The sequence below is a fragment of the Sphaerodactylus townsendi genome, linkage group LG02, assembly GCF_021028975.2.
Source record: "Sphaerodactylus townsendi isolate TG3544 linkage group LG02, MPM_Stown_v2.3, whole genome shotgun sequence".
Lineage (NCBI taxonomy): Eukaryota > Metazoa > Chordata > Lepidosauria > Squamata > Sphaerodactylidae > Sphaerodactylus > Sphaerodactylus townsendi.
The window spans coordinates 138656882-138683942 of NC_059426.1; the positions used below are offsets into that span (position 1 = coordinate 138656882).

The following is a 27061-nucleotide window of genomic DNA, read 5'->3' on the forward strand; positions in this document are numbered from 1 at the left end:
TTTTTCTGGAGACCACAGGTAAGCATATGTTGAATGTCACAGCCTTAACTATAGTGATGAAGGGTTAAGACCTAAATTCAGGTCTTGAAAAATAAGCTCTAAGATATGAGGAGTTGGAAGCCTCGAATACTTACCCCTGTTCCTTGCAACAACTTGTCTCAGTAAAGCCTATTGGAAGTCTTATTTGAAGGTCAAATATTGAAGTCACTACCTTATCTGATGAACCCTTCCTCCTAATCTTTGCTAGGAATGCTTTAACTATTGAAGAGGATGACTGCCTTAGCAAGAACTGCTGTGTACTCCATGATTCTCTTCAGTGGTAACTCTGGCCCAAACTATAACTTCAAAAGGAGTGAAATGAATGCAAAATAATTACTGTTAACAAGCCTAGCCAAGAATGAAGATATTGTTGAGTTTTGATTCATATGAATCAATTAGATGGTACTGTATAAACCCAAATGTGGTAGCTTAAAAAATATGGTATATTCTATACTTGCATCCACCTACAGGTTTCCATCATCATATCAATCACCACCCAAGAGCCCCCCCCCCCTCGCCCCCGTAACCCTGAAGCACGGCTTATGGGAGAGGTGTTTCTGTGTGCTGGTTCAGAAAAGCCCTAACAAACATGCAGAACATCATACATAGTTGTTTGACTCCGAAGTCCTATTTATTATGAGCTTACTTTTAATGAGGCGCAGATCACATTCAGGGCTTCCTTGATTTGGGGATGATGGGATTCATGTACCAGTTCTTCACAGATCCATATGCCAAGGCTACAAAGCGCAACACATCTGCAAAACAACAGTGGATGGCAGGTCAGAGACTGATTTCAGCCTGACTACATTTTAGTGTATCGCTTCATTAAAGATACCGTACAGTTATTATCATTTATTACATTTGAATACCACCCAGCCTGCTAAGGGTGGCTTCCATCAGGTAAAATACAATAAATTACAAACATTTAAAAACCATTAAAATCCTAACTCTAAACAAATGATAGCTAAAAATCTCTCTTTACTATGGCCTGCTTACATGATATAGCAATATAGCAGCATGGCAGTAGGGGGAAAGGAAGTGAGAGACAGGGAGGCCAATTTGATGGAAATCATTGCTGCCTCAGTCATAAGCCTGGGGGAACAGCTCTGACTTACAGGCTCTGCCAAATTGTATTGAGTCTCGCAGGGCCTGGGTCTCATCAAACAGAGCATTCCACTAGGCTGGAGCCAGGGCCAAGAACCCCCTGGCCCTGTTTGAGGCCAGACGGACTTACCGTGTTTCCCCGAATATAAGACAGTGTCTTATATTAATTTTTGCTCCCAAAGATGCACTATGTCTTATTTTCAGGGGATGTCTTATATTTCTGTGTTCTGTTCATCAGGCATGCTTCCAAATAAAAGCTTTGCTACGTCTTACTTTTTGGGGATGCCTTATATTTCGCACTTCAGCAAAACCTCTACTACGTCTTATTTTCCGGGGATGTCTTATATTCAGGGAAACAGGGTATTTGGGCAAGGGATTACCAGAAGATTGTTGTTCACTGAACGCAGTGCTATTTGAGGAATACACTGGGTGAGGCAGTCCCATAGATACGATGGTCCCAGACCATTTAGGCCTTTAAAGGTAAGCACCCTCATTTGGTACTCCATGCGGAGCCAATGCAGCTGTCAGAGCACTGGTTGGATGTGATTGTCCTTATCCCACTGCCGGCGTCCCAGTAAGGACATGTGCTGCTGCATTTTGCACCAGCTGGAGCTTCTGGAGTAGGCCCAAGGGTAGCCCTGCATAAAGCGAGTTGCAGTAATCCAGTCTAGAGGTGGACCGTTGCATGGATCACTGTAGCCAGGTTGGTTTGGGAGAGGTAGGGTATCAATAATCTTGCTTGGTGAAGATGATAAAAGGCCAGGAGAGCAACATTTGTGACCTGAGATTCCATTGTTAAGGAGGCATTGAGAATCACGCCAAGACTCTTGACGGTCAGTACAGGTGTTAGTTGAATGCTGTCAAAAGTCAGCGATAGACCGTAAGTACTGGCATTTGGCTTTTGACAATTGGTACTGGCAGCAGAATAATAAGGGCCTCTTTATGTCAAAATATACTCCTGCAAACATTAACTGAACACATCAACACATATTTGCCAGTGATGTTTTCTTGTCTGTACCTTGCAGGCCCAGATGGCTCCTCTCGTGCAGAATTTAATACTGTTTTGATGATGAGTTCCTGAAATAAGAATGTTTAAGAATCAGTCAAGAATGGGTGGAAGGACAGCAATTGTTCTTTTCATATCATCAAGGTAAAGAATTGCTCCCTTAGGTTTGTTTCAAATACACCTTTGCTGATTATTTTAGTCCATCCATTATAGGGGCCTACAGTCACAGCCTACAGGCACAGCCATCACATCCCCTCACAGAGAGGAGGTCAGAATTGGTGCTTCTTCCTCCCATACACACAAAAAACCCCAAACCCCTCCCAATAAGTACTTTTTACATTGCACTGTCTACATTAATCTACTTAATATTATGTTTATTCAGAAGGGAGATGGCCTAAATACTACTGTGATGAAAGATACGTCTGCTCAGACTATCTGCTTAAAACAATTAAAAATATACCTTAACGTCTGTGAATTGAGACACGACAATATCAGGAGTGTTTGGGTGTAAAGCTGGGAGTTCACAGTATAAATTGGGAAAGCAAACCAGAGAGCCCAAGAGAACTTGTGCTTCCACTCGTGGTGCCTAGGGAAAAGGTAGAGAAAAAAACATTTAATCTTCAGTCCCAAATGAAATGAAACCTAAATATGCATAACTGCATTTTTGTAAACATTTCATGATATTCTGGCCTCTCTTCCTTCTTTTCCATCTCCTCCAAACTATTGAAGTATCAACTGGAGCAGGGTGTCTTTATATCTTTCACTTAGATTGGACTTTAGAGACCTATGTATCACTGATGCTACCAAATAAATGAGTATAGAGAAAATCGGTTAAAAAAATGAACACCATTTATCAAAAACCCAACTTTGAGAATGTGAAATGTAAACACACATCAAATATATGGCTTTATAATACTATTCTATATTTAACATGTCCTGTGTGATTGGTTAAACAACACTTACTAAGATGGACTTCATAAATAAACCTTGCATGTAGCATGCTATTAACATGTATCATAGGCATGCACAATCACAGAAAAGCAGACAAATGAACAGAAACACTTGAAACTGAATGATCACTTACATTTAGAAAAGATGAAGCCGCCACTCTACCAGCTGCTATAATGAAGTCCATGATCAGTGTGGTGGCACCAGGCAAGCCAAGTGAAAAAAACTGAGGAGAACAGTGCTTGATGATTGTATTTACAATATCCTAAAAAGAGAAAAAAACCCATACAGCTACTCATTCGACAAATTTCTCACAGCATCCATAAGACATACTTAGTTAAAGAGGAAACCCTAACTACTTGAAAAAATAGCTACTTGAAAGCCTGTTCTAAGAGCATCAAACTAATGCTGCATCATATTACATTTTCAACATCGAACAATAAACACTCTATATTACTTTTCTGTAAACTGTGTTCCAGCTTCCAAGTTTCTTTTCATGCGGCAGTGGTTGAGCCACTGTATCACAATGATATTAACCACTGTGCGTGTCTGTGTACAGCGCCATCCAAGTCACAGCCAACTTGGTGACCCCCTTATAGGGTTTTCCAGGCAAGAGACTAATGAGATGGTTTGCCATTGCCTGCCTCTGAGTAGCAACCCTGGTATTCCTTGAGGGTCCGTGATCCAAATACTAACCAGGGCTGACCCACCTTATCTCGGGAGACGTTACAAGATTAGGCCAGTCTGGGCCATTCAGACCAGGGCATTAATCACCATATCACATATAAAAATAAGCATCATAATGTTAATATTTACATCTTCCCATGTGAATTGGAAACCACTTAATTCCACCTATAAGAATATTGAACCTTTATTAAACTGAAGCAACCTTTAGTCACAGCTAAAATTAAACTGAACATTCAGGGATTTTATTGACTTAAAAGTATGTAACAAAATTTACATTTTATAGAGCATATGTGTAGAGAGACTCATTCTACATGTTATACCAACTCAGATGAAACTCTTTCAAGAGACTTTAATTGTCAGTGTATTAAATACATACAGATTCCAAAGCTGTGGCCTCTTTAGCCTGTAGGATATATCATAAATGCTAACTAAAGAACGTAACGTTTTATAAACAAGCTTAAACTTGTACACAAAGAAACAGAAATGTAATTACATTCCTTTGAAAATCCTGTCACAAACAACATGTTGAGTATCAAGGCTGTCTACCAACTTATAGATCTGTAGCTCAGCATAAGACATCAAAAGAGATCTTTTACATTTGCTTTTTCTTCCAGTTTAAGATTCCTGAATTTGCGATGCCTCTCCTAATCTGTGTCAAAATATTTCATGTGCCAGGTGTAATAAATGGACATTTTCCAACCGATTGGTGGTTATCCCCCTCTTAAATACATATCTCATTTATATCTGTGATGACATTAGCCCTGTACATATAACGTTATCTGGGAAATACAATGTGCACAGAGGTGGAAAGGGAATGAGTGCTGGCTAAAGGAACTTCCACTTGGATACAACTGGTCTGAATATTCACCCCAAAATACCTTATTGGTACTTTTCAGGTATATTCAGATATCTTGAGAGGTATTTGGGATTCTTGGGAATACTGGCATCCATGACCCACATATTTCTGGAAAGATTCAGAAATACACATGGCCGGAATTTCTGGGCTGTTTTTTCCTTCCAGTCTGACCCCTGCAAATAGGACGGCTAGAGGCATTTTCTTCAGGTGCCTATAGAATCGTATCCTGTGGTCTATACAGGGCTATTGTGCTTTGCATTTCCTTGCTTTCAACAATGAACAGAGCTCAGGATGGGTACAGAAATTCACAGCAAAGAAGAATTAGAACATGGATATATGTTTTACTACAAATGATAGGAGGGAAGACTGCCATGGAGCTTCAGGTTTCTTCAAAAGTCTTGCTCTCAGGGACAGTTTCACAGCAATTTCTTGCACCACAGGATGACTCTTAGACATACTGTTGTGTGTAGACATGAAAACGTTTTCCAGAAGCATTTCATAAATATTCAAAAACTGTCCCATGAAAAGACTCTTGAGCAGAAATTTCTGCTCAGAGGAACATCTTTGTTAGGCTGCATAGATTATCCATTCGAAGGCAACATTCTCACAAGTGCATAATGGGAATAAATCTAGAACTTATCCCATGAAAGCAAGCTATCTAGTCAGAAATGCTTCTAAGCTAAACATAAGAAAAAGTGAGAAAAATGGTGAGAAGCAAATGGCAAATGCAGTACAGAACAGGAAAAGGGAGTAGAGCTTTCTTCTAAAATTGTAAGTGTGTTGCTAACTCTCCAAGACATGAGGAAATCTGGACAGGATTACTGGAACCACAGTCCCTTGATTTGCCAAGGAACCTAAGATTTCTGGGAAGGTATTTTATTCAGCAGTATGACAGGTTCTTGGCAATTCTGCTAAAAAGGCACTGCCTTACCAGAACTGTTATAAATTGGTAATTAGACGATTTAGCAGGGGGTAGAAACTTTACATATGAGACAAAAAGTTATACTACGTTACATTGCATTATTGTTCACTCTGATTTTGATAGACTGCCTGGAAGCCTCAAACAACAATTACAAATGCAGATCCTGAGCTAGCTTTCAGAGACAGAAGACAAAGACGCAAACCTGAGTCTGGACCACAACACCTTTGACAGCAGAGGGACTCCAAAAAGCTCCTCAAAACAAAACAACTCACTCCACACAGAAAATTAATGTCTCAGGGAGAAAACTAGTTTAGAACCTTTCTTCCTGACATCTAATTTACTATGTGCAAGGATTTTTTGTGTGTGTGAAGAACATACAGCATTGTCTGCATCTTAAAATGGCATAATCCAGATAGGGATTTATCATGTCCTCTACTTCTTGTGTGAATTGGGTTCCCATCTTCAGGCTGTAATTATCTACTAATATGTTTTGAATATCCCCCAGGGGTTTAGGATACATTATTAGTTTTCTTAGGGCAACCAAAAACTCCAATAGGCTAGTCAGTATTCCACATAGACAAACTATGCACCTAGAATATTCCCTAGGATTTTCTACAATACAGAGACATTCTTCACTAGGCAAATACATATGGGAAAAATACATATGGGAAAGTTTAAAAACAACATGTGGAAGACAATATAATTTAAGATGGATTCTTAAAGTCAAGATGGCTTTTACTACTCCTGATAAGAATAATGTAACGTATATTTAAATATGGTTGAATAATCTTCTCAGTACAATAGCCATTCTTTCATGATTATTTTAGAAAATCCAGGTAAAACTCTTACCTGATCAACATGAAGTAGTCCACAGTGCATTATGTTGTAGAAATGAGTTAAGAAATCCCTGTTTGGGGAAACATCTTGTCTTCGCTTCATTGTGTTACAAATGAGCTTATAAGCATGTAATTTGCCCTGTTTGTATTTATCACTCAACATGGTTGCCTAACATTAAAAAATGAAACCAGAATATTAATATTTCTAAACATTATCACAATTTTCTTTAGTTTTCTAATGGATTGATATGTACTTTATTTACCTTGAAAAGCCAGGGAGTAAGAATTCTCAGCGGAGGAATTAAAACAGGTGGAGAAGGAGATGTCATGTTATCAGACGAAATGCCAAGATTATCTCTAATCTGGAATTATTTACAAACACAACAGAAACGTATTCTGAGGTGGATCAACAGTTTTGATTTTAAATCAAAGTTACACAGTCTTTCAATACTTGAGAACAAGAATACTTAAGTCTTCAAATACCTTAGCAAGATTCTGCCAGAGTTCACAAAGGTAATCAAAAACTTGAGCATGTATTTCAGGATCCATAATAGAATTGACGTCTCCCAAAATACCTAGCATTCGCCTCCACATTACAGTAGCAACATCTGCATGCCAACCAGTTAAGGTTCCTCCTGCCATCACACTACAACATTCAGATGGAAAATCACTAGTTTCTGAAATATGAGAGGGGAAAAAACACAACATCAAGACCAATGCTCTTCAAAACAACAACAAAAATTAAAGGGGAGCAGTGCTGCTCTTCTTAAAATACCTGAATTTTTCTGGTATTTGTGTCAGATTTGAATGATACTGAATCAATAGATCATGATTCACAGACAAATTTGCACCTAGTGTTTTCTAACAGTATTCCTCTTCAAAGCTTTCCACAAATAGTGCCTAAGTACTTAAAAATTACTTTCAAGTTAAAGACTGACAATCTGGATTTGGGAGAACCATTTAAGGATTAATTTAACGGGGGGAAAAAGAATTCACATGCACATGTGGCAGCTTCCTATTTAGCAAGCTCTCACGTCTGAGGTGCCAAATAAATAAGTTTTCAGATGTTGAGTAGTTTATGAACAGAGTTGGATTTCTATGGGGCATTTGTGAATGGGAAGTCAGTGACATTCAAGAGAGCAAGTGAAATCTCTGGAACTCAGATATTGGATAACGACATTAATTTACATTCTAAAACAAGTTTTAGCACCTTGCGGGCCAGACGCTACCTGAAGACTGAGGCTACACATCATTTGCTGTTCTTTCACATTCCTTTTGAATTGCTAATTAGTTTATATTCTAGCATTTGAAAACAAGAATTAACAGACAATATCCATCCCCTGAAATAGTGCAATCATTCGGCTGTTGGACAAATATGATGTATGCATACAAGTAGCAAAAGGCTAATTTTAAACACTGAGAAATGTATTCAGTGTTAAAATGTTCTACCAATTTATTTTATTTTTTGTGTTCAACCAACTCTAATAATTTTGGACTGGTTTCTGAGCTTTTGTAACCATCTATATGTAATGGGCACTTTTCTGGTACGCATGTTATCACCATGAGTTCACTGCCAATGTGAAGAATAGGTGGTACATTTAGACATTCAATTTGTAAAATTCTGCTCCTTTTGGGGGAGGGAATATTTCAGACCCATCTGCGTTCTGAAATGACATGCCCCATGTCATTATATGGGGCATGATATATTCCCTCTACTGTCAGAGATACTGGGTTTAAATTCTCACTCTGCCACAAAACCATCTGAGTTAGTCTCTCTCGGCATAACATACCTCACAGGGTTGTTGTGAGGATACAATGGAGGAGGGGAGAACCACAGATAGTATTCATGCTGCTTTGATCATCTGTTCTGCAAACCACAGCCAGTTCAGTAGTTAATAAATCAGAAATTTTACACCTTGCTATTTTGTTTGAGGAAGCAGCAATATTTTGTGACTGCTGGACTAGGAAGTTCACAACTGGTGGCAAAATAATGAAGAGCGACCTACATGTTTATATAGTATAAGCCTACTCACATATTAGATAGCCTGTGTAAAACCAATGCAACGAAATGGGACTGCAGCAGCCCACACCATATCTGGATCCACCTGTCCCATCCCAGGCTTTGCACACCATAAATACAGTACGTAATGGTGCAACAATATGTACAAGCACATAGAGTGGTGTGAAAATTCTCAGTATGTACAATTTTCATTTCCCCACCAGCTGTGAAGGATAATGGTTATTCACTATGGGATGCAAGCATGTAAGATTTATATGCAGATATGCATCATTATGTCAAATATTTGGGGATCACATTAAGACATGACACATGAGGCAAGCAATCTCCTCTGCCCCAGGTTTGCCCAGCAGCCCAGCAGCCCTCGTGCTTAACTCGATCAATCATGTGTTTAAGAAGTACTTAAGAATTACTTCTCCAAACACAAGTTGTAACACACATGTTAAAAAAAATGACACTCAAAATACTAAGCCGTTTCCTCTGAGAGCATTCAAAACTGAAAGTGTGGCACAGGAGAGAAAAGGAATGCTAATCTTAAAATTCTGTATCTTAGCTATTGCCTAGGTCATCTGGAGTCTGTAAAACAGAGTGATGGAGCTTCTCATCCAGCTGTAGATCTTTTTGCTCATTGTGATCTGCACTCAGAGTGGCAGGCGATGGCGTCTGGGACCGTGATCCAAGAGCAGACTGGATAGGCGAAGCACTTTCAGAACCTACAAGTGATATTGCAGCTATTAGAATAAATTATGTTTATTCAACCTTTGCTCTGATTGTCAAACCACGTTAATACTTATTCGGACTACTAAATTGTGAAACAAGGAAAATGTCACCTTGAAATGGGACTCTGTACTCTGATCTAGTTCTTCAGGGTTTGGAGAGGGAAGCTGTTAAATAGGAAAAGAGCTAATAGACATGAAGCCGTATCAGGCACCTGCATCTGGATCATGACTAACTTTACATTTTTTTAATGTGAAAGATATATTCTATATGTATTCTACATTACATTTCTGGTTTTATTATAATTCAGTTCAACAAAAGCAGCAGCAAATAAGCATTCAAAAACACCTTGCTTTGCACCAACCTACTTTCAAGATACACCACACTTTTATCAATTCACTTTACAATGCTTCTAAGAGCAGGAGTGCAACATTTCACATGAAATCAACTGTACAGTTCAGACACATCTGCCACCTACTGACCACCTTCAGTGTTACACTGCTTAAATGACACTTCTGTGAGAAGTTAAATGTACAAGAGTACAGTGGAGCCTCGGTGTTCGCTGGTAATCTGTTCGGCGACGGCCGGCGAACACCAAAAATGGCATATACCAAGGTACGCCATTTGCGTACGAGCAACGCCATTTGCGCACACAAATGACTTCTGAGTGCGGAAGACGGCACCAGGCGATCTCCAAAATCGGCGATTACCGAAGATGTCAATTTCCGAGGTACCAATGTACTGGCTGAGTTAATGAACAAAATCTCTAAAGGATAATACTTTATGTGGAAATGGTCTCTCATCTAAGCACATAAATCTTGGAAACCTGAAACTGAAATGCTTGTTATTAAATCAGAACAAACCTATATTAGTTGAACTACACACAGATATATACAGAAATTGCACAACTTTACATTTTAGTACTAGGAGAGAAGGAAGCAGAAATATCTACACTGAGTTTATTTTCGCTGCTAAACCGTACCAGTAATGGTTGCTACTTCAGTAGACAATGGTTGCTGATTGAGACTGCTGGTTTCAGAATCAATGTGAAGCGTGGTCAGACTAGCCACTTCCTGTTCTTCAGCACTTTGTGGAGGGCCTGAACCCGCATCAGACTCCAGAGAAGCTGCTGTGCCACCCTCAGGAGCAAAACTGAAATCTACAATGGAAAAAAAGATTAAATAACCAATTCTCAGACCCAGATCAAATGTATATAGCTTTTACTCATTTCAAAAACATAGTTTTCTGCTTTTGTAGAAACTGAAAAGGCAGAAGTGGGTACTTTACCCTGCCTTATTATGTAAAGCAGAAATATATTTCACGTCAAAAGGAGGGCCAAGTCTAGATATCTTTTTTTACTCTACAAAGCAAATGTATTCTTCCAATCCTCTCTCTCTGTCCCTCAGTCCCTTAAAAGGAAATAAAATTACCACCAACTCAAGGTGAGGCTTTTTACAGCTTGATTATGCCCTACTTGCAGACATCAGAGGTAACCTTAAGTATACACCTATACGCAAAGAGAAAAGATGAGGGTGGGCTCCTTTCTGTTTCAGTAGGTTGGAAAGCAGGTGGCAAAGGGTTAGCCCCTCTTCAGTGAGAAAACAAAGCCAGCAAACAATTCACATATGGGGAAAAAAAGCCCTCTCAATTTCAAAAGATGTCCAACTGAGAAAGGAACTACCAATAAAAATGGGGAGGGGAGGGACAGAAACAGTCCTGGATGCCCAAACTGGACTTAGTAGAAACGAAAAGTCACAGAGAAGATCGATAGATCAAGTGTGACTCTATAAGCAACCAGATGTTACCAAGTGCAGCTGAGGGATTGGGAGGTAGAAGAGACATTCTAGAAATCCTTTTCTGGCAGGTGTCGGGGTGGGAAGGGGGACAATGGTGAGGTGCCCACTGTTGTCAGATCTCTACCATTCCAAACAATCTTTTCTATTCATTGAACCCCTTGAAATGTAGCACTTAAAGAGGTAAGAGGTTGATTTTGTACAGATTTGCATAGGACCAATGAGGTTAAGTTCTTTTTCTCAACTCTGTATGATTATTTTATAACGTTTTTGCTGTGAAGAGGCGGCACATTATCTCTGCAGACATAAATTCAGAGTTTTGAGAACTGTAAAACCAAGCATCTGTAATAATATCTTCTAGATAAGAAAAACTGTCCAAAATAATCTTACAGAAATCTCTGTTGGGGTAGGAGGAGAGACAATGGCAAGGAGCCCACTGGGAATGGATTAATGGAATTCATTTACCCCAAAACTTAAACATTACATAAATATACAGCCTCTCATGCTACACAAACTATTTCATGATGAATAACCTTTGGACTATAGTGTATCTTAAACTATCTTCAGATACATTTTACTTCAGTGAGCATTTTTTTTAAAAATGATTTATTAAAAATAATAATTGATTTTTACACAGCCTGGCCCAATAGATCCCATCCTCCATCAGAAGCAAATATAAAACTAGGAGGACTCAGAGGTGGACATCAGATTTGCTTTGACTGAGGAGGCATTGACCCTTCACTGCCTGTTCTCTTACTAACTGAATAAAAAAGGTGGGGCAGCTTCAGAAACCCACAAGTAATTCCAGACACCACCAAGCTTGTGAGAATCTCACGGAAGCCCAGGCAGGGAATCTGCTAGCTCCCCAGTTCCTTCCAATCTTTTCTCTAAATCACCTCATATTCAGGGAAGTAACTTTCTTATTTTCACCACCTCTCATTTTATTTCGATCCAGGGAAGCTGCAAGAAACTTTCATCTCCAGCAGAACTGTCACAGTACAAAAAGTTCCCAGTAATTCTCCTCCCTCCTTCTACCAACAAGACGTCTGGAGCACAGCTGAGATTCCTAAACAAGCCCACTTTATATTACCGCTACAATATACAGTTTGCTTCCTGCTTTTTCCTTTCTCAAACAGTCATACAGTCATTCTGCAAAAGCAGAAGAAACAACGTGGTCCTTCCAGCAGGGACATAGGTAAGGAGGTGGGGGGGGGGGTATTCTTGGGTTCAAACCCCTTGGGTTCAAACATGTTCAGCTTGCTTGAAACAATGCGTGGAATGGAACAGCCGGAAAGCCCTCAATCACTGAACCCACCCCATAAAAAATATATACTTAAGTCACTGCCTTCCAGTATAAATATTGCTGGTCACCTGCCTGGAGACAATAGGTCAAGAAAGCTGTTCTCCAACTGAGTAGTGAAAATACTCAACAAGATGACTGCTGAAGCTGCAACCAGTGGGAAGCTTCTCTGATAGCAGTTTACTCTGGAGTGACAAAATAAAAAATACATGGGCTAGCTAAAGGTACTGCCAAAGCAACTGAATAGCTAGTGCTAGGTACAGCCTGTGTGCTCCTTAATTTGGAACTGTTTTCTAATTCTGATTGTAAACCAAAACAGGAAACACAGCATAAGTACTATACCCTATTAAAGAATTGTGCTTAGATGTCAATTTCAGACATCTTAGAGGTCATGTAGCCAGAGTACAGTTTCCATAAGTGCCTCTACTATTCAAACTACATACACTGTACACAGCTGCAATTTCAGTGAGATGAGGACAAAAGTATTTCATTCATGCAACTCACACTTCTTCAACCAACCTGCTAATGGCACGTTCGATCTTTGCAATGACATTTGTTAAACAAAACTGATTAAACAAACAAGACGAAAACAAATACAAAGTAGACGCAAGGGATCCGGGAGTGACTGCACATGGGAATACTTGCTTTCAAACTTGTGGCCATCATACTGGAATGCACTGAAGGAGTCAGAATGGCTGTCTGAGCTGACAAGGTCACTGCTGCCTGCACTGGCTGGAGACGTCCACTCAGAGGGAACTCCTGGGTCATCCACAGGCCGCATTTGGCTTTGCTTGTTTAGTATGTCAGGAAGGTCTTTCGGAACTTCTAGGCTTCCTGGGCTGCTTCCTCTTCTTGTCACGTTCTAGTTTAATATTTAAAATAATTTAAGAAAAATGTCTTTACAATCTCAAAATATTTTCGTGTTCCTATTTCAGAAACCAATGTAACAAGAACCCCCCCCCCACTAAAATGTGTCTAGCAATTTAAAGTCAAAATCTGTATTTTAACACTATGACATCTTTTTCCAAACATTTTTATCTATAAACTATATAGTAACTGTGACCATTTTAATTTTATTATTTCCTTTGTTGCAAAAAGAATTTAAAATGACTTCCTAGCCCACCCAATAAATAACAGAACAGTCTAGCTACACCTAAATAAATAAAAAAATTAACAAACAAAATACCAACATTTAAATGGAACTGATACTTAACATGCAACAGGAATAAAAAACTAGACAGTTGCAAAGTTATCAAAACATTTTAAATAAATATATTCTAATACTTCTCCATATACTAACAAAAGGGCTATCAGTACAATGGTCCACAGGTGCTACTGAACCTCTTTTGTCATGGTTCTGCATTATCTTTTGCCTCATTTTTTGCTGCAGCTTTATCCACCCTTCCTGCCCTATTTTTCTTGATGCCACTGGCCAATTTACTCTCCTCCAACAGTGGGCCTATATGGGTAGAGAAGTGCCTCTGTCACCATTTCAGTGACAACTTTTTAAATAGTTGCTGGTTAGACTAACTTTTTAGTGATTTAAGTTGCAATCTTGAGGAAACGTTTCTGGAAGTAAGCTCCCATAAATAGCATTGGACTTACCTCTGAGTAAACCCACTTAAGACTACTCAAATAGTCACCTCAGATTTGCAACCAATGGAAACCTATGCACTAATACTGAATTGTCATGTTTTGTCAGAGTAGTAAACTGCAGTACTGTAGTCAAAAGCTAAGCCTACAACCTGAGTTTGATCTCAACAGGTAACCGGCTAAAGGTTGACTCAGCCTTCCAACCTTCTGAGGTCAGTAAAATGAGTATCCAGATTAATGGGGTAAAGTGTAGATGATTGGGGAAGGCAATGGCAAATTACCCCATAAAACATAGTCATATGTCATCATCCCATGGGTCAATAATGTCCCAGTGCTTGCACACAGGATGACCTTTACCTTTAGGATTGAGATACTACTAGAATTGGGTTTTGATAATCAAAAATTGCCTTTATAGTCCACTAAAGGCATAAAGTTTTCATCTACTGTCCTCTTTACTATATTCATATAAGCAAATGAAAGTTCTTAGAATGTCCACCTGAAGTAAAAGTTCCAGGTGAGGTAAGGGCTGGTTCACCTTTGAGTGAAACATGGAAGCATACAGTTAGGATGTCAACAGAGAAAGAGATTAAAGGAGACTGAAGATAGGTCTCTGCCAGGATCTGATGAGGAGATATGTGACAGTGATGGTATTACCAGCCCAATCCAGAGCTCTAGGCAGCCAGGGACAGTGCCACTGTGGTGCTGCCCTGCGGCTTCCACAGGACTTTCTGGTAGAATGGGGAGGGAGGAAACCCCCCCCCCCCCCAAAGTATCCTGCCACTAGGAAGCCCTCCATTGGCTCAATGAACTTATGCTACCCAAAAGGGTGGCATAAATCCGAGAGTTGGGATGCCATATTCCTGGCCCCAAACCCTGGGTGGAAGCCCATTAAGGTTGGCTCCACCCCTTGGAATGCCCCCAGCCATGCTGATGCAGAGTCCTGTGCTGACAAGGCTAGGACATAACAGCTGCTTCTGTGGTCAGGCACACTGGAGTCACACGGCTCCTGGGAGCCTGCATATCTGCCCCCTTCATCACCGCATTTGCCACTTGCACCAGTGGAGTGGGCACCCATGTAAGCGCAAAGATGCACTGGCTCCAGAGTTGAGTTTGGCAACCCGGATTGGGCTGTAAGACTCTAATGAGCACTTCCTCCTTCAGTAAGGCTCATTCCACACATACAGAATAATGCACTTTCAAACTGCTTTCAATGCTCTTTGAAGCTGTGCGGAATGGCAAAATTCACTTGCAAACAGTTGTGAAAGTGGTTTGAAAATGCATTATTTTGCGTGTGCGGAAGGGGCCTAAGACAGAGAAAAGGGCTCATGAAGTAGCACAACTTGAAATTAGCTGGTGGAGAGAAATTTAGTGTCCTTACACTACTTTGACGCATTACTAATCATTAACAATTAGTGACTCTGTAACTTAATTAACATCATAATTATATTTGATATCTGAACATAAAAAGAAAATTTCAAAAGCTTACCAAAGCACTGCCACTGCGCAGTCTTTCTGCTATAAACTCATCCATGAGATCAGGAATATTTGTATTACTACTGCCATTATCACTACCCAGAGGGTTCTGCTTTTGGCTCATATCCTCTCTATTGGCTAAAAGCAAACGAATGACTGTATATAGTAAAGAACGATTTCAACAACATATGTTTTTAAAAAGCATTGGAAAAACTAGTAAATGCAATAATTAATTTCCAAACATGCACTTAAAACCTCTCTTCCCTTAAATAGATTTAGTTGTAAGAATTAGTAGATCTAGCCACTCCCACCCATTCTCACCATCACCACTGAGCAAGTGTTAGTCAATTTCTGGTGTGAACTTGAAAAGAGCAAGAAAGCTTACAGATAAGCACTACTTAAAATTGTTAATGCTTGCTTCAGCATACACTCTTCATTCCTCCATATCACCAGACACATAATATATGCCACTGAACTCTGTCAGTGTATGCAAATGCGGAGTATGTGGTTAGAAAGTACCACTTCAATGCAGTACTGTATACACAGAATACACCTATATAAAATGATAACACAATGATAAAATGATGTGGTATGAAAACAAGAGTTTCAGAATGATCAGTGGTTTATGATCAATTACTACATCAGCACAGAATTACACCAGTGAAGCTGTGAATTCTGTTACATTTTTTTTTGGTATTTTGATCTTGAAGATTCCAATTTTGTTTCTTGGTTTACATTTGTCTGTAACCAACAGTTGTTCCTTCAAGAGAATGTACAGCAACTATGCTGTTAAAATTGATATGATTAATTTTACATTGAATATTGAATTTCTAAATACTCTTAGAATCCAGACTGCATATATTTTCTAAGAAATTTACTAAATAGCTCAGTAAAATAGTCAGTCTGAAAGAATCTAAGGAATTGCTGCCCAGTTTGCTGTGATATGCTTACAAAGACTGCCCTCAGATGGCATTAATATCTCAATGCAGGACGCATTACAGAACATACTGTTAATCATGCTAGCATACAATATAAAAAAAAATCCAAACCAAACAAACCTACCTCACTGCTGAAAGTTAGCTGATTGCTTTTTATGTTTAATTAATATGTGAACTATGATGGTGATATTAGAGTGACAGCAAGCTTCCCTTGTTTTGGTAAGCACATAGAAACTTCATAGATAGCTCAAGGAGAACTATCACAGTACCTTTATGCACTTCTAAAATTCCAGCGAAACAAAAGCAATGAGATGTTGTTAGGAAAACGGTGCATCCATTCCAGTGAATGCACACCGAAAGCACTAAAGCATATTTTGAAATGTCTCAAAACAAAAATGGCTACATCCACACTGGGTTGTTATGATCAAATCATCCAACCTTGAAATTTCAACATCTGATTCAGTGTTTTTCAGGAGGAGGAAGACTAAAAACGAATTGAACCTAGAATTGGCTGAGCTGCAACAATTGGTAATTAGGAAGGTGAACTGTAAACATCCAAATTACTTTTTCTGTTGGAAAGCATATCTGTGCCAATTATACACAAAAGATTGAATTTCAAGACCTACCAGGAAAGGAAGGGTATAGATAAGATCCCTTGGTAGGTCATTTACTGTCTCTTCCTCTTCCCTATCTCAAATGTTCAGCAGCAAAGTGGTTCACTAAATGTCTTTAAAAAGAATAATTAGTAATTTAAAGTTGAAAAACATAACTGGTGCTCGGGAAAAAAAAAATTCAGCTGGCCATATGCGCATGCAAAACCAAACAGGAAAAGCACTCATCATCCCAAAGCCTTTTGATTGCTTGATAAGAGCTTGCTTCAGGTGCATTAAGCCAAACTGGTGCTGCCTTTCTCCTTTTGCACTCTGCACACTGTTAGTGCTCACCTGCAGCTTTCTTTCCAAAATAGCCCATTACATGACTGTACAGATCCCTCAGTGGAGCCTCTGCTGGCACTCTGCTCTGCCTCTGTGGGGAAACATTTGCCTTCGGCTTCGAAAGAGCATGTACAACAGTTTTATAAACACCACCCAGGGAGCCCTGCTGTTGTTCCGACTCCTGACTCGTTGGTTTAGGTGGGCTACGATTAGACATCTGATTTACTCCAATACTTTCCTTCTGCAATGTGAAAGCTGGACCTTCTCCCGAATCTTTAATCTGTTTACTATTGGCAGAAGTTGTATTGATCGCGTCTAGAGGCCTATATATTCCAGGCCTGACCAGCACAGCCACAGCAGATGAGCTGTTGCTTGTGCTACTGCTACCACTACTGAAACCACTGAGTTTACGAAGCCTTGCTTTCCAGGGGGCCTCTTTGTTTTCTAGAGGATTATAAAACTGAACTGATTCAGTAGATGGTCTAAACGTAACATGGACACTGTTTCGCTTTCTAGCTGCTATTTTCATGATCTTAGCCTTGTGAGTTACTGTTTCGGATATGCTTCTCTTGGTTGGTGAGACTTTGCTCATGCCTGTCACGTGAAGCATTTCAGGGTTAACTAAGGCTTTAGACGGCACTTTCTTTGCATGCATAGCACTTGTGTTGATTATTTTTTCATTAAAAAGGGCACTTTTATGCTTTTCAGCTAGCACTGTTTCCACAGACACATCTGCATCTGTGGCAATTTGTCTGTTCAAATATTTCTTCCTTCCTTGGTTAGTAGGGCTACTTAACCCATACTCAGGCAGGTTTTGGGCATGCTTATCAACATTTAACTGTTCAGTTTTATCAGCGTGGTTTCTCGTAGAATCGTCTACTTGTGTAGGTGCAATATTACTTATAAAGCCACTTTGGTTTTGCTCCAATTGCAGCTCTGCATTACTGATACCTTGTGCAACTGTAACACTACTTGAACATATAACAGTTTGGTGTGTATACTCTACTCCATCCAATGGCAATTTATCACTCTTAATTATTCCTTCAACTTCAAGAGGAAAAGGCTCTTGCTTATCTATCTCAATGCTACTACACAGTTCTTCTTTTTCTTTAAGATATTCCCTCAGAGAAGAAAGAAGATCATCTTCACCTTCAAGGTCAATATACTGGTTTTGTTCAAAGGCTGTAAATTCAAGTTCTACTGGGCCTATCAAATGACAGAGATGGTCATAAATACTATCCCCAACTTCCAGAGAGGACTCTCTGCTATTTGAATCAGTAACGTGACTTTCAGCAGATCTACATATTGAAGAGGACTCAGTGGAACTCTGTAAGCTTGGAGCATGATGGGATGAACCGTCAATGACAGGAACTGCACCTTTGACACGCTCAACTGTGAATGGTTCCAGGATGTCAGATGTGCTGCTACTTCGTGGTAATGGCTGCTCTTCATTCAGCACATCAAAGACTTCACTGGGTGTTTCCTCACTCTGTGAAAAATGTCTGATTCGAGGTGGACGTGGGAGGATTTGAGCATCATCCATGTCTGTAGAAAAAGTCTGGCCTTAGTATTTATCTGCATAATATATTTTTATACGTTTATGTATTCATTGCTATAACACAGTAATGGTCTTTGAAAGATATCCAAAAGTACTTCCTTTACAATGAAATATTTTCTATGAAAAACTCAGGGCATTAAAAATGTACAACACACACTATCAAGTACAAAGTTAGATATAATTGAGTTAGAACATCAGAACATAGTTTTAAAATATTAACATGCACAGAAACAAGACAGCAAGCTTGTTGGAGATTTGGAAATGCTGTTTAAAACTAGAGCTGTGCCAATAAATTATCAAATACTTATTTAATTGCTAAATTCAGAAAGTTCATGTATTATGTTCCCTACAAAAGAACCCCCTAGAGAAACAGAATTTCATGAAATAAGGAGCTCATGAATTGTGTCAAAAATTCTAGTCACAATTAAGATGATTCATTGTGCAGAGTTAGTTATACTAACTTTCATCATTCAGTAGACTAACATAGGTATAGGAAAAATTCTTAAACAGATAGTATAATTGAGGACTGAATTGTCATCTACATATTTCTCCTGTTTATCCAGGCACTATGGTAACCCCCCACCCCCACCCAATTCCCTCAACTGAACAAAGGCAGCCTTCTCCCCAAATTCTAAGTGGTTCAGTAAAGAATACTGTTCCCCCATCTAATCATCAATTGGAATCTTTCAAAGAAGATAGTGTCAATAAACATCAGAAATTAATTTCTTATAACAGCAGAGAAAGAGTTAGTAGTGCTTCAGAGGAAGGCTGATAAAGAGTCAACCAACTGTTTACAATTACATAACATATGTCTGGGGACCATATTCCTGGACTCCCACTCTGACAGGGAGAGGGTCCAGAAGCCCCGGGAGAAAGACTGATCTAGGCCCCAGGGCACACAGGGCGGCAGGTGGCAGTAGACAGATCCTGTGAGGCAAGGCAGCTCGCAGAGAGGAGCTCTGCCCTGGGCCAGAGGCTGTCTGGGCTCCAAATGCTGCACAGCAACAGAAGAGGCCTGGAAAGCAGGCTGAGCCATATTCAGAGATGGCCCACGCTGCACCAGAAACCCAGGTCCTCAGCAAGGAGGAAGGAGCAGGCCCAGAAGCAACTGGAAAGAGGCAGGGCCCAACCTAGCTAGGAAGGAAGGGAGGAGCAAGTGAACTGCGTGAGGGCCCTTAAAAGCACTGAGGGAACACCCGGGGGAAGGACTGGGGGCAGAGCCCAGACTGGGGGGAAGGAATAAGAAGGATGAGGGTCTGGATGGCTGCAGAAGATGCTCCCATGTAGCTACGGCCTGACTCAGGACCTGTTAGTCTTGAGAAAGGGCCACTGAAGTGCAACTGCACCCAGATGCCCTGTCTGAGGCTGGAGGAAGGGCTCCTCACTTTCTGGGGAGGGACACCTGGGGCTCAGGGACTTGACAGTATTTGTTTCTCTCTCTTTTAGGAAACAAAATTACATATGCATCTTTTCAGACCATCGCCTGGTTTTATCAGACTGGGGTGAACTAGCATCTGGGACAAGAGTAGAACTACTACTTACAGGTAAGAACCCAATTTTCCTTTCTCTCTGCTAGTCTAGATGCTAGCCCAAAGAATCACACCCTCTATGGCTGGAGATGACCATCAGCAAAGTTCAAATTTACAAATATGGTCAAAAGAACAAAGAACAAAATTAATAATTTCCTGAAAAGTGTGAGGCAAAGGCTGCCTGCACTGACAAGCAGATTTCTGTAATGCACAAAAAAGTTTATAGACACCCTTGCAGCTGACTTGCACATCAGCTTCCAAGAGGATTTGGATTCAGGTCCATGGAAATCTGTTAAAATGAAATTTTTACATACCTCTAGGGAATTGTTCTGTGGTAGTTAAGTTTTCAGGATGCAAGATGCAAAGGAAAGAGGTGGTCTGGGTTGACAGAATGGATTATGCTGAGAAATGGAAGATCGCTTGCTCTAGGACATGATTTCAGAAATGGATAGCATGCCTATTTATGGTATGACAAAGTTAAAGTTCATAAGGATTTTAATAATCATATTAGTGTCATTCTGAGGATATGGGTTACATTTAAACCTAGACTATGTCAAAAAACACACAAGAAGCCTTATTTAGATGAGAAATTATATTTGAAAACAGATGGATAACATATTGTGACATTCTAAACATTTCACAAAGAAAATGTAAAATGAAATCAAGAGAACAATTAATAGTAGAAAGAAATATCTATCATTGATTTTATTTGAACAATTACTAGAAAGATTTAAAACAGATAAAAGATCTTATCGTTCTGAAGACTCTCAGACTGAATTTGAAGTGGAACTATGTATGAAGGACATTCATGATACTGCCAAAATGTATAAGCTCTTGTAGAGATTTGAAACAGAAGAAAGAGTAAAATATTGCATGGCGAAATGGGCCATTAACTTTGGGCACAATATTCAAATGGAACAGTGGATGAATATGTGGCTTAAAAAAGGGTATTAAATTTACATTATGTTCTGGTCTTTAAGAGAATTTTTATAAAACAGTGTATCATTGGTATTTGTCACTGGAGAAACTGACACAGATATATAAAAATGATTGGAATTTGTTTTGGAAATGTGAACATCATAAAGGGTCTTTATCATTTATGATGAATTTGTAGTAAAGCCAAACATTTTTGGATACAGATATATTTAAGAATTCAGAATATTTTGAAGATTAATTTACAAATGAAACTAGAAGCTTTTCTTTTGGGTCTTATGGACAGTTTGTAAAAAAAATGACACTTTGTTTTATATATGACCTCTGCAGCAAGAGAAGTGCAAACATGGAAAACCGCATCTATACCTACAATAGAAGAATGGTTTGTGAAGTTAGTGGAACTGGCAGAGGTGGCCAAACCTACCTCTTTGATTAGAGAAAAGAACTTATCTAAATTCATAGGCAATTAGGAACCCCTGATGAACTTTTAGCAGAAAAAAAACAACAACCATAAACTAATCATTTGGGCATGAAGAGAAAAACAAGGAAACAGACAAAATAAAGGTGGAATTTTTAATACAATTTCAGAATTCTTTAACTGTAACTCAACAACAAGTGCTAGCCCCCCACAAATAAACCTAATTTATTTTTAAACTATAAGTATATTTGATGCAGGGGAAAATGGAAGCCTTCCTTTTCCTTTTTCAATGTAGCATTTTCTGTGTGTTTGGCTATTTTGTTGTTTGGCTATTTTGTTGTTGTTTAAATCTTAATAAAGTTTTATTTTTAAAAAGATGCGAGCTTTAATAAACTGAATTGGAGGCTGTTATTCACATTCCCATAACTAATGGGCAGAGTCCACTGCAAACAAACTAGCCCTTAGGAATAAAGATATTTATTCCTTACCTTAAGCATAAAGCCCAAGGAAGAGTTGCTGTACTACTGTGGAGTTGCTGGACTACTGTGCTGGACTACTGTGTAGTTTAGTGTGGGTGGAAGAGTCCTCATGTTCTCAACTTGAAGTGGCAGAAATCAACCACAGTCCTTCCCTGGGTTAGTGCTATCCTTAGCAGAGATACAGCGTTCTATGTCCACTGAAGTCACGTAACTCTGTTTATTATCCAGAGGATGGCCTGACTGTTAGCCCCCACAGTATAAATTATTTCAGGAGATAATGAATTATCCAGTCTAACAGCTGGATGCTTTCTGTGCCTGGTTTCTCCCTTTTCTCAGACACATGTATTGAGGCCAAACTACATGACCTGACCTCAAATCAGACAAGCAACCTGCCTCAAATCAGAAAAGGAACTTGTGGCAGGCTAGGCAATAGCCTAAAATTCTGAGGAGGAGTTATAGAACTGACTCCTACCCTATAGTCACACAGTATAGACCACTTCAAAATACTATATAGTGGTCAAGATGAACAGACTGGAGATTTTTCTTTTGATGTCTAAGAAGCATTACAGGCATTTAAAACCCTAGAAACTTGTGTGTTGTAATTAAGTGAATTTTAAAATGAAGCATTGATACTATAAAATATTCTAGAATTCTGAATGTCTCCTGGCTTATAGGTTTGCATGGAAAAAAACAGTCAGGGCATTAGTTACTGTTATTATGACTCTTCTAACACAGTCTGACATTGCCTCTCAAGGGAAATGTATGACAGCAAAATCACCCCCAAAGAAAGTGATCACCACACAGCTCAGAAGACTGTATTCCCTCTTGTTCTTTCCATAGGTGAATAGACATATCACTGGAGCTTGTGTGCCTTTTATATTCATATATAGCCCTCCTCCTTGCCTTGGTGAAAGTAACATGAGCTCAAAATTCAAGTAATGTTAGGTGAGAACATGGGGACAGCAACAAAAGATATGCACACGGGTCTCCCCCTGATGGTGTCAAATATTTCAGTACACAGATATGTGGACATTGAAGGTTCTGTTGCACCTTATCCAGATCTGGTCACATGTGTGTGGTTGTACTTCATAAGGATTAATTGTGGCCTCAGTGATATGGAGGGGGACTGAATCTCTGGCGTTTGATAGAAGCTTTAAATAAACCTAATTTATTTTTAAACCTATTGTTAAAAGGGATGACAAAAGAGCCCCACGGTGCAGAGTGGCAAGCTGCAGTGCTGCAATCAAAGCTCTGTTCACAGCCTGAGTTCGATCCCAACAGAATTTGGTTTCGGATAGCCAGATAAGGTGGACTCAGCCTTCTATCCTTTGAGGTTGGTAGAATGTCTACCCAGTTTGCTGCGGGTAAATTGAATTGTAGATGATTGGGGAAGGCAATGGCAAACCACCCTTTTAACACAGTCTGTCTAGTAAATGCCATGATGTGACATCATGCCATGGGTCAGTAATGCACTGTACTTTTACCTTTTAAAGGGGATGCCAGATTGTTCCAATCACCTCAGGACCTGAATCCTGAAGAATCCTGAATCTCCATTGAAATGTTTATAAAAACTTGTTTATAAGTAACAAAAAGAAATTATCAAAAAAACCAACCCTATACAGTGAAAGCAACATTTAGAATTCAATTTTTATGGACTATTCCTGTAATATGATCTGCATGCGGAAAAGCAACATGGAAGTTGACTAGCATCAGCTCCTCCCCAACCACACCTCCGGACTGCCCTCACTATGCCAGTGGGGGTGCAGGGATGCTGATGCAAGGCTTAGAACCGTGTTCCACCACTGTGGAAGGCCACAGCGGATGCCCGCCAGAGTACCCACCCCTCTGCCAGAGCAAGTGCCCCGGAAGGGCAAATCTGCTGGCGCAGTCCCATGCTGCTCTCAGCAGCAGATCCCCCACACATTTTGGATGGGGCTGAATGCCAGCTCCAGAGGCAACACCATATACAAAAATTTACTCTTACAATCAATCAACTCTCACCAAGCAAGCAACCTGATCTTAAAATATGGTTTGACCTTTCCTTCGCCTCAGTTTTTACCCAATTTATAAATTTGTGAAATTATTTGGGCCTTACCTCTCCTACATAAATTATTGCTTTGATCCCATCAGAAGGAAGCTTTACTTATGTACTGAAGGGACTAGGGGGAGAGTGGTACTATGTTGAAGGCATCTGCCAATCCTGGAGTCAGAACTATGGCGGGGGTGGGGGGGCAGCCCTCTATGCAAGGAACCGTAGCTGATAACTGCAGTTTACATAATTCTATATTCAGCTGATGCATATGTTAGAAACTCTGGGCTTCTCAAAGCATCTGAAAATTTTGCAGCAACAGGATTTCAGAACTCCTATGTAGGACACTGCAATTTAACAAGGGCTTGCCAACATAATGGCTATGGGAGAATGAGTTTTCTACAGTATTTCATGTCCACTTTATTTTTAAAAATCCTGTCTTTTCCTATCAGAATAACATGTCACACTAATAGATGCTTAAGATAATCATTTCACCTTAAGCTAATGCATTAGAATGAAGAGAGCTAATCCTAGTAAATAGATCTGCTCTGATAACTGACTAGAAACGTTAAGAAAATGAGTTCCTAAGAAATGAACAACCATAGAATCTTGTTGTAACCAACCTAAATAAAACACAGACTCTACTGTTATAGTAATGATTTTCTGCAGCCTATTAAAATAGTTTGTGGGATGAAGTGAAACGATGGAATGAAAGTAAAGAGAGCTAACTAAGTATGGTAATTGAAAATGGTTAGCTGTGCCCACACTTCAACACAAAGTTCTGTTACTGCAATCCCTTGGTGATCAGAGCTAAATTATTTTTTCATCTAACACAAACACAATAACATATTGCGCAACATCAATCAAGGGACCCCTTTAAGGATCCAGAATGAAAGGAGAAGCTATTCTTAAGAACAGAATTTACAACATAATATGTAAAATCCTATCTAACTAATTTCAACCGGACATTGCTTCAGCCTCCTGTAATTTTTAATATTAGAAGGAAGTGCTTGTACTATTGCCATTCTAGTAAACATATGTACTAACTTTGGTTAAAACTTGGAGGAAAAAAGCCACAGCAAGTTTCTTTTTCACTATATTTTATACATGGTAAAAGATGGAACTTGCACATCTGACCGGTGTATGCTTTAAACATCCAATATCCCAGAGCCTCTATTGTGAGCCCAGAGGCGTAGCTCCAAGGACCCCCAGGGGAAGAAGCGGGGGCATACTAGAGCCCACAATGGGAGATGTGAGTAGAGGTATGGTGGCGAGGTGTTCGAGAGTGGGGGCAGGGGTGGAGGATGCACTGGTACACCGGGCGCTTTTCCCCCTTGCTACACCTCTGTGTGAGCCTCACTCTTTAACTAAGAGGTTTTTATGGAGGGGGCATACTTCAGATTTAATGGCAGCTGCCCTCCTGTATCTCAATTTCAAAGCGGCTTGGAAAATTAACTTAGTTTTGCTGAATGCAAGAGGCAGATTTCTCTTTCAATAGTTAAAAAAGCAAAGAATGTGACGTGTACACTTATGGCTGACTATCTGCAGCGCCACAGCATGAACCCACTTGCTCCCTCAGTCTATGGTGAGTCTGTTCGTGAACAGCATGTTTTATGAATGGTTTTTGAAGCACAAAGCAATGCTTGATTGTGTGTGTACAGGATGACTTGGAGGACTGCATTACAGATGCTCTGTCAACAAGCATTGGAAGTGACTGGAATTACCAAGCACAGCATTTTAATCATGAACGAAATTACCTTTTTAAGCTTGAAATTCAGAAATATAACTGTTATGAAACATTCAGATGCCTCAAAAGAAAATCCAAATTAATACTATGCAAGAATCTGGATTTAAAAGGAGTGTTATAACATTGTGCTGGCATTATTATAATACATGTGTTTCAAAAATGTGTTGTTTGGGGGATAGCAAATGATTTTCTTCAGCAGGTCGTTTGTCTTATAAACCAGATCATGTAAAAATGATCTGGTTTATAAGTTAGACAAAAGGTTGAGTGTGTTCTTGTTTTTGTAGGATGTTTATGTTAGAATTGGCTGTGGTGAGTTTTCTGGGCTGTATGGCTGTGTTCTGGTAGTTTTTGCTCCTAATGTTTTACAGGTCTCTTCAGAGGCATGTCATTGTAAGATTCATGTCTCTGAAGATGCCAGTCATAGATGCGGGCAAAATGATAGGAGCAAAAACTACCAGACCACTGCCACACAGCTTGACAAACCAACAACAGCTAGTTGATTCTGGTTGTAAAAGCCTTCGACAATATATTTGAATTATTTATAGGTAGGGCTGCCAGCTCTGAGTTGGTAAATACTTGGAGATTTTAGGGGCGGAGACTGAGGAAGCCAGGCTTTGGGAATGGGACAGACTTCAATGAGGTATAATGCTATACAGTTCACCTTTAAAAGTGGCCATTTTATCCAGATGCACTGATCTGCCATCTAGAGATCAAGTGTAGAAATGGAAAGTCTACAGTCACCACCTAGAGGTTGGCAACCCTAATTATAAGACTAATTTTTCATATTTTATGTGTTCTATAGCTGTACAGTGTTCATTGAAGTAACCTTGCTTCTGATGGTATATTATGCATCTACAGACATGCTTCCCAAAAATACTGATCACAATAAGCAATCAAAAGCAAAAAGCTCGTAATGTCGGTAAACTAAAAAACAACAACACGGCACCTATGATGTTGACCACAAAGGGGGGGCAAACATCCTCAACAGTTTTATGTTGAAGATCGGTGTGATAAGACATCCTTTCCTTCTTCCTTCTCCCCATGAAGAAAACTGATTTAAAAAAAATTCCCAGGTAACGGTTATGCTTTTTGAAAGTTCATCGCAAAAGCAGAAAGCAACACTGTTTTCACATTAATTGGCACAGCACTAGCTTCTCACAGTTCCAGAATGAGCTGTAAATACAGCACATCCCAATAACTCAAC

At 39.6% G+C, this 27061-nt stretch overlaps 1 protein-coding gene across 14 annotated transcripts in view; it reads right to left on the reverse strand.

Moving 5' to 3' along the window:
• Window positions 1-27061, reverse strand: part of RALGAPA1 (Ral GTPase activating protein catalytic subunit alpha 1) — a 149595-nt gene that overhangs the window by 70314 nt on the left and 52220 nt on the right. For 6 of the 14 annotated variants that reach the window (XM_048484812.1, XM_048484813.1, XM_048484811.1 and 3 more), the window contains exons 18-29: window positions 17174-18709; window positions 15305-15429; window positions 12871-13087; window positions 10115-10291; window positions 8970-9128; window positions 6882-7075; window positions 6662-6760; window positions 6412-6567; window positions 3234-3362; window positions 2610-2735; window positions 2162-2220; window positions 686-794 (exon numbers count right to left, since the gene is read on the reverse strand). In XM_048484812.1, coding sequence (XP_048340769.1) covers window positions 686-794; window positions 2162-2220; window positions 2610-2735; window positions 3234-3362; window positions 6412-6567; window positions 6662-6760; window positions 6882-7075; window positions 8970-9128; window positions 10115-10291; window positions 12871-13087; window positions 15305-15429; window positions 17174-18709 — 3086 coding nt within the window. The remainder of the gene's footprint in view (window positions 1-685; window positions 795-2161; window positions 2221-2609; window positions 2736-3233; window positions 3363-6411; window positions 6568-6661; window positions 6761-6881; window positions 7076-8969; window positions 9129-10114; window positions 10292-12870; window positions 13088-15304; window positions 15430-17173; window positions 18710-27061) is intronic. The other 8 variants (XM_048484823.1, XM_048484822.1, XM_048484821.1 and 5 more) reach the window with 2 other exon arrangements.